At 38.5% G+C, this 12,564-nt stretch overlaps 1 protein-coding gene across 6 annotated transcripts in view; it reads left to right on the top strand.

The window, feature by feature from the left end:
* The first annotated feature begins 7,448 nt into the window (after positions 1–7,448).
* asap2a (ArfGAP with SH3 domain, ankyrin repeat and PH domain 2a) overlaps positions 7,449–12,564 on the top strand; it is a 141,728-nt gene continuing 136,612 nt past the window's right edge. For all 6 annotated transcript variants that reach the window (XR_007899682.1, XM_051723475.1, XM_051723474.1 and 3 more), the window contains exon 1: positions 7,449–7,954. Coding sequence is in view for 5 of the 6 variants with exons in the window: in XM_051723475.1 (XP_051579435.1) it covers positions 7,829–7,954 (126 nt within the window). In the remaining variant the exon portion in view is untranslated. The remainder of the gene's footprint in view (positions 7,955–12,564) is intronic.

Raw genomic sequence — 12,564 nt, 5'->3', positions numbered from 1 at the left:
TAAAAAGAACTGTAATAAATCGTTGTCTTTTTATGTCATGCCTCCTCAAAAAGCCAGAACATAAAGAGAACTAAAATGTATGTGGCATGAATAAAAAAAAAAAAAAAATGTTAATAAGTGGATTTCCTCTTTTTACCTACGTAAATAGCCTGAATAATAGGGAAAAAGACAAAAAACAAAACAAAAGAACTGTAATAAATCATTGTCTTTTTATGTCATGTCTCCTCAAAAAGCCAGTACATAAAGAGAACTAAAATGTATGTGGCATGAATTAAAAAACAAATTTTAATAAGTGGATTTCCTCTTTTTACATATGTAAATAGCCTGAAGCGACAACTGTCTGTGTGGGATCTCGGGCTGATTTAGCGGTAAGACTGTTCTGTTGTGTTTTATGTTTCTCCTCGTGTGTGCTTTTGTTTACAGGTGCTGTGTGCACGCCGGTTTCGCTGGGTTTTCCCCCAGCAGAGTTTGGTGGGCTCATTAGCCTGATTACCAGCACCTGTCTCTCATTCAACCTTCCCTTTATTACTCCCTTGTGTGTGCTGTTCCGTGCCAGATCGTCTTGTATCCTCAAGTGTCAGCCACACTGAGCGACTCTCATCTCTGTCTGTGTAGTGTTTGGGCTTTTTCGCTTTCTGCTGGTTTTGTTTTGGTGCTGCTTTCAGTCATTGCCTCCCTATCGTTCCAGCGCTTACCCGGTGACCAGTTTCATCTGTCTACTCACCTTCCAGCAGCTGACCTCCATTATTGGATTACTTCCCTGGTTCACCTGCTCCATCTGCTCACTATTGGATTTCACTGCCTCGCTGGTCATGGACTTCACTCCTCAGCCCCCCCAGCTTCACTGCCGCCTGCTCTGTTTGCTTTGGATTATTACTGTTTTGTTGCTTTTTGTTCTTTCATTAAACGTTGCTACTGAACTTTTGTGCCTAGGTTCCTTTTTGATTGGTCGTGACATTACAATCTGGCCAACAAGGACCCCTTAAAAAATCTGGATCTCATGGCCACTGTTTCGCAGCAGGGTGTTCTCCTCAGCCGCCACAAGCAGCAGTTATCTTCAACCAACCTAATGCTCAAAGTTATGGTGGTGCAACTCTTGGAACTTACAGAACAAATGCAGCAGTTACAGAGCGCAGCCGAATCCGGCCCTCCAGCATCAGCCCCTGTTGATCGTACTCTCCTCCTGGCCATGCTTCTTGGAAGGATAAACATCGTCCTTGCTCTGTTTTTATTGACTCTGGAACTGAGGGGAACTTTATTGATTCCACCTTGGCCATCCAGTGGGGCCTGCCCATCTGCAGTCTCACCTCTTCACAGATTGCCAGCAATCTTAGATGTAGTTCTTTGGAGACCATCACCCAAGTTTCTGCTCCTGTGAGTCTGTTTATTTCTAGCAAACACAGGGAGGTGATTGTGCTTTACTTAATCAGGTCACCCTTTGCACCCATCATCAAGGGGCATCCCTGGTTATTAAAGCACAATCCTCAGGTTTGTTGGGCTGGGGGCTCCATTTCCTTTTTGCCTTGAGAATTGTCTGAGAGCAGCATCTTCACCTGTCTCGTCTTCTATTGTGTTTCAGGTCGAGCTGCCGGATTTGACGGTGGTCCCAGCAGTTTACCATGACCGTTGGGGGGGGGTATTCAGCAGGTCCGGGACTGTGTCTCTCCTGCCACATCGCCCGTATGACTGTGCTGTGGATCTGTTTCCAGGTACTTCTCTGCCACAGGGCCTAATGTTTTCGTTGTCGGGCCCTGAGAGGGAGGCCATGGAGAAATACATAGAGGAGTCTCTGGCAACGAGACTCATCCGTCATTCCACATCTCCGGCAGGCGCAGATTTCTTCTTTGTGGAGAAGTACGGGTCGCTTCGCCCCTGTATCGACTATCGGGGCTGAATGACATTACCATCAAGAACAGGTACCCTTTACCATTAATGTCTTCAGCCTTCGAGTTGTTGCAGGGGGTGACCGTCTTTACAATGTTGGACCTGCAGAATGCCTGCGGTGCGCATGACGGAGGGGGATGAATGGAAGATGGCTTTTAACACCCTTATGGTGCATTTTGAATACTTAGTCATGCCCTTTGGTTTGACCAATGCCTGGCCGTCTTCCAGACCTTGGTGAATGATGTGCTGTGGGACATGGTTAATCGGTTTGTCTTTGTGTACCTGGATGACATACTGATCTTCTCCCAGTCTCTCCAGGAGCACACCCAGCATGTCCACCAGGTCCTCCAGAGACATCTTGAGAACCAGCTCTTTGTGAAGACAGAGAAGTGTCAGTTTCACACACAGTCTGTTCTGTTCCTGGGGTTTTTAGTCTCTTCGGAGGGAATTTGTGTGTATCCTGGCAAGATGAAGGCTATAGCCAGTTGGCCAATCCCTGATTCCCGCAATGCCCTGCAAAGGTTTTTGGAATTCACCAACTTTTATAGATGTTTTATTAAAAATTACAGCCAAGTTGCTGCCCCTCTGACAGATCTTCAACCAAGGAGTCCTTTGTGTGGTCAGCCAAAACTCAAGTTGCCTTTGACAAAATTATTTATCTATTCACCTCAGCGCGTATTTAGGTTTTTCCTGACCCCAACTGACCCTTCGTGGTGGAGGTAGATGCGTCAGAGGTGGGTGCTGGCACAGTCCTTTCACAACTGCTCTCGATGGTTTGACTCATCCTTGTGCCTATTTTTCTCATCGTCTTTCTCAGACTGAACGGAACTATGACATCGGTAACCGGAAATTGTTGGCGGTCAAGCTGGCCTTAGGGGAGTGGCGTCACTGGTTGGAGGGAGCCAAGAAACCATTTGTGGTCTGGACCGACCACAAAAACCTTTAATACATCCAGTCTGCCAAAAGGCTCAATTCCCAGTAGGCTCGCCAGGCACTCTTCTTTGGGCAGTTTGATTTTAAGATTTTGTTTTTAAGATTTTGCTCCAAAAATGCCAAACCCGATGCGCTCTCTAGGATCTTTCCCAGACTCGAGCGGCCAGTCACCCCCGAGCCCTTTGTTCCACCAGAGTGGGTGGTGGCAGCAGTCTCGTGGGGTATCGAGGCTCGGATCAAGAGAGCTCTTAGGATGGTACCCGCTCATGGGGGGCATCTGGTGGGTCTGCCCTTTGTGCCGGAGTCAGTCAGATCACCGTCTTCAAGTGGAGCCACTCATCCAACATTGCCTGTCATCTGGGGGTCAGACGTACATTGGCGTTAGTACATCAGAGATTCTGGTGGCCGACCATCTTTTCTATTGCCAAGGTCTTGAGTGCGGTGGTGGTGAGGCTTAAACTTCCTCCCTCCCTGGATGGAGTCCATCCCATTTTCCACGTTTCTTGTATTAAACCTGTCATCCGCTCTTCCCTTCACCCTCTTACCCCCACCCCCCATGCCAGATCATCTTGTATCCTCTCTGAGTGACTGTCATCTCTGTATGTCTAGTGTTTGGGCTTTTTATCGAACTTTCTGTTGGTTTTGTTTTGGTGCTGCTTTCAGTCATTACCTCCCTATCATTCCAGTGCTCACCTGGTTACCAATTTCATCTGTCTACTCACCTTCCAGCAGCTGACCTCCATTATTGGATTACTTCCCTGATTCACCTGCTCCATCTGCTCACTCTTGGATTTCGCTGCCTTGCTGGTCACGGACTTCACCCCTCAGACCCCCCCCCACCAGTTTGCTTTTGATTATAACTGTTTTGTTTTGTTGTTGCTTAAATTCTTTCATTAAACGTTGCTACTGAACTTTTGTTCCTGGGTCCCTTTTTAATCGGTTGTGACAGTCTGTATTAGAATATTTTGTGTGTGTTTGTACCCAGAAGTGAGTTAAATTAGACAACACCTCCCTTTAAAGACAATTTGGGACATCCTCATTCGGAATAATGATTTTCTAAATTTTATTGACAACAGAAAGTTTTCTGTTAGGGTGTAGGTTAGGGTTAGACTAGTTATTATAGTAGCTTTATATAAAATTAATAGAAGTCTATGTGCCTTTTTACATGTAGATAGCTAAGCATGTGTGGTGGTGGGTGGTTTATGAGGACATAGTTTTTTAGGTTACAAACTGGTAATTACAAGGGTATTATGCTATAAATGTGGTTTATGAGGACATTTCTAGTGTCCCCATGATTCAAGTCGCTTAAACATACTAAACAATGTTTTTATGAAAATTTAAAAATTGCAGAAATTCTTTTGTGTGGGGTAGGGTTAGGGGACAGAATCTATAGTTTGTACAGTATAAAAATCATTGTCTATGGAGAGTTCTCATAAGGATAGCTGCACCATCCATTGTGTGTGTGTACTTCATGCCCTCTTGATTTTGACCTTCCCCAACTTTAATGATGTCAACTAAACCATAATTCACTTTGGCAGCTGTCTCAAGAATGAAAAAAAGTCTCTTTTTTTTTTTTTTACCCTCTCAACTGAGACCTTGTTCAAATAGATTTTTAAAAGAGCTAGGAATCAGTAGGACTGCTGAGGGAAATTGTAAATAATACATTAAATACAGAAAGTGGCATTAATGTTGACCATTTATTGGAAGAAAACCAAAGCAAAGCTTTGCAGCTGTTGTTCAGTTGTTAGTGTTCTGGTCAGTTTAAAATCTCTTGGCTCAAGCTGCCCATTGGAGCCTATAATAAGATGTTAGTAGAACCTCTGGATTTGGAGTCATATGTCATATGTGATTTGGAGTCATTGGAAACAAATGTGTTGAACACAACTAAATAGTAAAGTCTGATTCATTATTTTCCTTACAATAATATATACACAATATATTATATATTAAGATTATGTTCTGGATGGCAGATGTTTTTAAAGAGAATATCACAAGCACAACAGTTTTGAAGTTCTTTGTATGCTTTAAATTGTTTTTTCTAGTTTTCACTCTCAGTGTTGCTAGGATTTAAGAATGTATTTCCAGACAATCTCGTGGGTATGCAGGCAACCATACAGTGTTAGAAATTCAGAGCTGGTCCTGAGTCTCAGACTGGCGCTGCTACACTATTTAAAACGCTGGCTGCCCTGCTGAGGTTGAATGGGCTAGATAAAGTCAGCACATTTTTATTTCATCACAAAGCACAGGAAGTTCACAAGTGTTTCAGCAGGATCTAACTAAATGTGTCCTTAAAGTAATAGTTCATGCACAAATGAGAATTCAGTCATCATTTCAAATCAAATCACTTTTATTGTCACACAGCCATATACACAAGTGAAATGGTGTGTGAAATTTACTCACCCTCATGTTGTTCCAAACTTTATGATTGTTTTTTTGTTTTGTTTTTTTACCGTGAATGGTGACTTGAGCTAACATTCTGTTCATGTTCCAGGAAAGAAAGAAAGTTTTACGGGTTTGGAATAACATGAGGGTGAGTAAATGATGACAGAGTTTTCATTATTGTTGAACTATCCCTTCAAATCTCAGCCTTTACATTATATTTCGATCTGAGAACAATATTTTATATATATATATATATATATATATATATATATATATATATATATATATATATATATATATATGGGAGTACAAAAATAATAAAGACTTGTGCTAGAGATTACAGCCCTCAGCAATTACATAATTATTATCTTAATGAGTCTTTTATTGTGGAGGCAGAGTGTGTGCAGCTTTCATTGGCACAACAATGATGTCAACCAGCTTTCTTTCTTTCTTTCTTTAAATAACTTGAATAACTTTTATATTTAATTTTTCATATTGAGCTTTAGCTCTGTGTGCTTCTTATTAGCAGAAATTGGGACAGTTACCTAACATAGAGTAAAATCACGTAAACAACAAAAAAATAAATAAATAAATACAAAAAAACACTTTTTTGAAATAATTAGGCTAAGACATTTGCATAGAACTGATAAAATATTCTAAAAAGAATCTTAAATACCATTTTCAAACAGGCATAGGGATAGTTCACCCAAAAATGAAAATTCTTTCATCATTTATTCACCTTCATGCCATCCCAGATGTGTATGACTTTCTTTCTTCAGCAAAACATTATAGGGCCATAATAAACTAATGAAGGCAAGAATGTTTAAAAACGGACGACTTACAGGACCAAAACAATTTCATTTCTCTTGTACATTCATATAAATTAACCTACATTTTTGATGTCGACAGAAGAGTCAATGGACATGTTATGAGTCGTCTACCCAAATACAGTCTGAAACTTTCTAAAATAAATAAATAAATAAAATTGTAACAACATTTAACCAAATTCTGACTAATTTACTGTGGAAAAATAAATCTACATTTATTTTTTAAGGGATAGTTCACCCAAAAATGAAAATGCTCTCATCATTTACTCACCCTCATGCCATCCCAGATGTGTATGACATTCTTTCTTCAGCAGAACACAAATTAAGATTTTTAGAAGAATATTTCAGCTCTGTAGGTCCATACAATGCAAGTGAATGGTGACCAGACCTTTCAAGCTCCAAAAAGCACATACAGGCAGCATGAAAGTAATCAAAATGACTCCAGTGGTTAAATCTATGTCTTTAGAAGCTACATGAAAAGTGTGAGTGAGAAACAGATATTTAGGCTTTTTTTTTCTTTTACTACAAATCTCCACTTTCACTTTCTTTCACATTTTGAAAGTGAAAGTGGAGATTTATAGTGAAAAAGGACTTAAATATTGATCTGCTTCTTACCCAAAGCAAACAGCATTGCTTCAGAAGACATATAATAAACCACTGGAGTCGTATGGATTACTTTTATGCTGCCTTTATGTGCTTTTTGGACCTTCAAAGTTCCGGCCACCCTTCACTTGCAATGTATGGACCTACATAGCTGAGATATTCTTCTAAAAATCTTCATTTGTGTTCTGCTGAAGAAAGAAAGTCATACACATCTGGTATGGCAAGAGAGTATCCCTTAAAAAATAAATGTAGATTTATTTTTTCACAGTAAATTAGTCAGTATTTGGTTAAATGTTGTTACAGATTTATTTATTTAGAAAGTTTCATACTGTATTTGGGTATACGACACATAACATGTCCATTGACTCTTCTGTCGATATCAAAATTTTAGGTTCATTTATATGAATGTACAAGGGAAATAGCACATTTTTGGTCCTGTAAGTCGTCAGTTTTTAAACATTCTTGCCTTCATAAGTTTATTATGGCCCAATGATGTTAAATTAATTTTAAAAGTACAAATGATCCATATAGTCTCTCAATTAATATGAGGTCAAAGCTGCAGACATAATAAAAAAAACATGTCAACAACATACCCAAAAATTATTTCATGTTATCTACCCCTGTACACGTTCTAGAAATTCCTTCTCCACCTTAAAAGAGGCGCATACGCTTCTAAAGGCGAGCCACAAACAAACCACGCCCTACCTCATTCCGATTGGTGTAGAACTAACTGCCGTTGTTCCTGATTGGTCAACGCTTTCCCATTGAATCTCCTCCACCTTTACTTTGTCAATTTCTGCGCTTTCATTGAATCGCACTGCGAGAGCTCGTGCATTGATCTAGTCTACAGCCTGCTGCGCACGACAAGAAACATAAATGTCCCTTAACAGATGAGGACTACATAATCGGATCGGTTTATTATCAAACGAGTGCACCGAATTTGCACTTAAACGGGAAGAAGTGAGAACCAACGCCGTGGGAGAGAGAGATTCCCGTCTCTGTAGGTGCCTACTAATTGTAATACATTCCCAACTTGACTTATTCCGCCAAGGACAAAACACAGCGATGATCAGACATCAGGGAGCTCGTCATAGTTTCATTTCGTCATATTATTTTTGAATTTGTCGTCATATAAGTACCAGAGCGAGTCATTGAAAGGATTCAACTGAGATTTGTGGGATTTTCTAAAAGGATATACAATGCCGGACCAGATCACGGTGGCGGAGTTTGTGGCGGAGACAAATGAAGATTATAAATCACCCACCGCCTCAAACTTCACCACGAGAATGACTCACTGCAGGAATACTGTAACTGCACTGGAGGAGGTGAGACTCGCCACAAGTTCATTTAACCTGCGTGTTTGGTTTAGTTAAAGCAGCCATGGGTGTTTTGCTTACTTAGAAGTCCACCGGAGTCAGCTATTGCCCCCCTTGGGGTAGCTAAATGATTTGACTGAGGAGGCAAATTCTCGCCCCTCTTTGTTGATGCTCTGTGCCTCACCCTTTAGACACTGTATTGCATTGTCTTATCCTGTGATAGCTCCTGAAGAGTTTGATCATTGCACATTTAGCTACATGAGAACACAACTTGGAATAGCTACACATTAGTGGAATAGGTGGAATCATACTGTATGATACATATATTTTCCTGCAGTCACAAAATAGAAGATATTTCCCTTAAATGCTTGGTAGTAATTGATCAACATCTGTTTATATATATATATATATATATATACAGCTCAATATTTTGTCCATCAGTATGTCAGATTTGTTTACTGTCTTCCATAAACAAGTGTTGCTGTCAAAAGTTAGGCTCAATTGACAGTATTTATACTGTCAATTGAGCCTAACTGTTGACAGCAACACTGTTTATGGAAGACAGTAAACAAATCTGACATACTGATGGACAAAATATTGAGCTGTATATATATATATATATATATATATATATATATATATATATATATATATATATATATATATATTGCTGTTAAAATAAGACACTTACATCGTAAGTAAATGGGGCCAGTCCATAAACGTAAAATACACACTGTTTCAAAAGTGTAATGTTTACGTCTTGCAGCTATACGTGGTAACATGTTAGTGTGATAAAATCACTTACCTTTTCTGTATAAAGTTCTATCCAATATTACAACATAGTTGTCATGATGACATAGCGCCGGTAAACCCTGAAATCTGGCCCCATTCACTTCCATTGTAAGTGCCTCACTGTAACCTCATTTTGCTTTTTTTAAGAAAAGGAGGGACGAGTCGAAATACATTTTTGTGGTAATTAGTATTATGCCACAAATGCTGTCGATTGAGCTTAACTTGTATTGAACCCGGAATATTCCTTTAACAAGTATGATGTTTACGTCTTATGACTATACATGTGCAAGTCTTTGTATTTTAACCTTTATGGTCTGGCCCCATTCACTTCCATTGTAAATGCCTTACTGTAACCATGATATCTGAGTGGAGGGACGAGTTATATTTATTGATTTGTGGTAATCAACATTATGCCAAAAATGCTGTCAAGTGAGCTTAACTTGTATTGAACCTGGAACATTCCTTTAATGACACAGTTTCTACAATGTATAAAAACATCTAGTAAACGATTGAAACCTCGCCCTGACGAGATATAAATAGCCTTCCTCAGCTCTGATAGGCTCTGCTGCTTTTGTGTTGTGTTGAATGGAGACAGCTTCCTGTGGGAACTCCATCACCACAACTAGAGATTACAGTCATGATAGATGCTGCAGACAATATGCACTTCTTATTAAGTATAGAGATAATGTCAGTGTAGTGTGAGACATTTTTATGTTATCTCAGAAGGGGTCAAAATTGGTGTGTTGCTGTATGACTTTCAGTGATGTTGATAGCAAGGTGTATTGCCTATCTTTGCCATGTCCAATGTTAAAAATGACTTTTTTGCTGGAATTGTACAATCTCAGAGGTTCAGAGTGAATATACTGTAGCTCATATTCAGTTGGCCCCCAAAAATATTTGAGCCCTTAAGCCAAGTGGCGCATGTATTTGATGTGTGTTATAGCTGTGATATTATTATTTTCTGTTTTATTTTATTTATTTTTTTTGTGGGGTAAATGTGTTCTGTCCTGTGGCTGAATGCTCCATTGAGGCACGCAGGAAGTCTGGAGCTAAATGATTGTTTTTTTGGTCTTCCTCCTCTTGCGTGCTGTTTTTTCACTCTTTGGCTTTGTGGTCACTGCTTCAGGGACATAAGTAGTACTGTCCACAAATTTGGAGTTTTATTAAATCACTTTAAGTTGGTTGTTTTTGTGTTTTTGTGTCACACTGACCTCTCACCAACATAGTCATTGTCTGAATATGTTGGGCTAATTTTGAAGAGGAGCTTGTACAGTTTGATAAACATAGACCGTAAAAATAAAATACAAATATTGCAGCGGTGGTTGCCAGAATAATTCTGTAAAAAATACAGTAAAAATGCAAACAACTTTACAGAACAACCTGTAAATTTAACAGTTTAAAACTGTTTATTTTACAGTGCAGTACCATTGTTTATATTATTAAATGATAAACTTAATATATTAAACTTCTGAAACTGTAAAAATCTGCTTTTCACTTTATAATGTATTGTTAATCACCGTAGAAATTACAGAAGGGCACATGATGACATTAAATTCATCAATAGTGTCCCTTCCAGGAGCAATGACCAATTAATGTGTAGAGACAGTGCTCAGTGTCACTCACACAAACACTAAACACCATCAGGGTAACATGTGAAATTAAAATAATATAATACACATTAACTAAACTACATAACACAGAACACCCCAATGTACATAACTGATATTAAAAATAAGAAGAAACATAACTATTCCCATAAAATATAATGAAATGTAATGGGTCACACAGGGAATTCTGGGAACACCTGATACGTTTTTTTTTTTTACTGTAAGTTAAACAATAATTTACCATAAAAAGTACATGTGTACATAAAGTACATAAGCAGATGTTCATGAAAGCTACGTTTTTTAAATACACCAGGGCCTTTACAAATGTAATGAACACATTTGTATTTAGCTTCTCTGAACAAAGAGTTTTTTTGATACTAGCAAGTATAGATCAGATTTTCTGATATGCCAAGACTTTTATAATTGGGGCATAACTAGCAGATATTCTTGCATTTCTAGCCCACATACATGTATGTAGACCAAAGAGATATTTGTCACAGAGCGCCCCTCAACTTCAGAAACAGTACATAACAGCAGTATGCAGTGAGCTAAGACTTTATGTGTAGTACAGATGTTTTCACATTTATACTTTTCCAAGTATTCTAAGATTAATGAAATATATTGGCTACTGAAAGCAAAATCTCTAAAGCAAGAAATCTAAATAATAATAATAAATAATAAAAAAAGATACATAGACTTTTAATGTTACTGCAATGACTGACACCAAGGTATAACTAAAACCAGACTCTAAAACCACTAGTATTCCTGTCACCAAGTTAAAAAATAACCAGGAGGTTAGTCTTTAAGGTTCTAGTTTATCTTTAGAAAGTGTTTACAACACTCTTGAGGCTACAGCGTTGCCCACTCTTGTGTGGCTTGAGTGCATCTTTGTATCATGCATTAAAATGTTCATAGAGTATCAGTAAATTGTGTTATTCCACTAGGAAATTTTGACATTCACCTTGTTCTCTGTTGAGAACTCTGTCCTGTTGAAGCCAGTGGTACGTTGTAGTAATCATAATCAACTAAACAGGCACTCTTTGAACTACTGATTTTGTAAGGATGCTATCTTGTGTCCTCAAGAAAGCAGACAAAACTAGATTTGTACACTTTTGGAAGAAAATGTGAAGGGTGCTCATGCAAAAGTCATCTCCATTATGCTGGGGGGATGTTGGTTGTTTTTAGTAGAGGTCGACCGATAGTGGCTTTTCCAGATACCGATAACTAAGGTGATGGAAAAGGCAGATAACTGATTAATCAGCCGATAGTTTAACATAATAAACAACAAGAGTCCCAAATAAATAAAATCCCAGATTAATTGGTCTAGTGTGTTTTTGTCAGCAGGGTATAGCGAAGATCGCTTCCTGATCACTGGTGTCATGACAAGCAATGCTGATGAAACCAGCAGTTGCTCTGGTGGAACAGGTGGAGTTTGGCCATTTTAACAACCCTAGGAAATGAGATTAAAAACGCACAAAGCTAAAAACAACGTTGGTCCCCTAGTCAGTTAAGGAAGTGTGTAGTTTGGTGAGCTGCATAAACTGATGACCACCTGTCCTCTCTGAATTCTAAGAGCCTTATCAGTTATTATTGATGAAACAAAGTAAGAAAAGTAAGAAACAAGAAAAGCTTCTTTACAAAGTGGCACAAAACCTTAAAAATACTCTACACACCACCTCACAAATAAATCTGTGGATTATGCATGATAACAGGAACATTATCCACAGCAGAAGATCTGACATCTGACAGTGAACAAGTGGCGCTGTGATGGCTGTAGCAGCGGTGCATTAAAGGACTTAACGTAAAAAATCTATCTATCATTACATTAGCATATTAAGCAAAACGTGTAATTTTTTTTTAATTAAATTAAAAATAGATTTTTATCATGGAGATGATTTTTAAATTGTTTGTCTTAAGAATTGTGATTTGTAAAAGGATCATTATTTTTTTTTACCCACTCTTACAAGTCATAAACTTTAATGGTGCTTTATGCTTCTTTAATGTCATATTGGAGCTTGACAGTAACGACCATGGCACACAGTAACACACAATACTGAAGCACTGAAAAACGCTCTTTATTAATACGCTAATGACCAAGAGAGCGATCACTTCACTTCTAGAGATGTGGACTTGAATGTTCAACATAAACAATGCTTTTTCTCCATGTGAGTGCTTCTGTTACCGGATTTTAAAGTAACAGTTTTTGTTCTAATTATCGTG

The sequence above is a fragment of the Myxocyprinus asiaticus genome, chromosome 17, assembly GCF_019703515.2.
Source record: "Myxocyprinus asiaticus isolate MX2 ecotype Aquarium Trade chromosome 17, UBuf_Myxa_2, whole genome shotgun sequence".
In the NCBI taxonomy this organism is placed as follows: Eukaryota; Metazoa; Chordata; class Actinopteri; order Cypriniformes; family Catostomidae; genus Myxocyprinus; species Myxocyprinus asiaticus.
The sequence above is the reverse complement of the archived record's forward strand: the minus strand, read 5'-3'. Positions and strand labels throughout refer to the sequence as shown.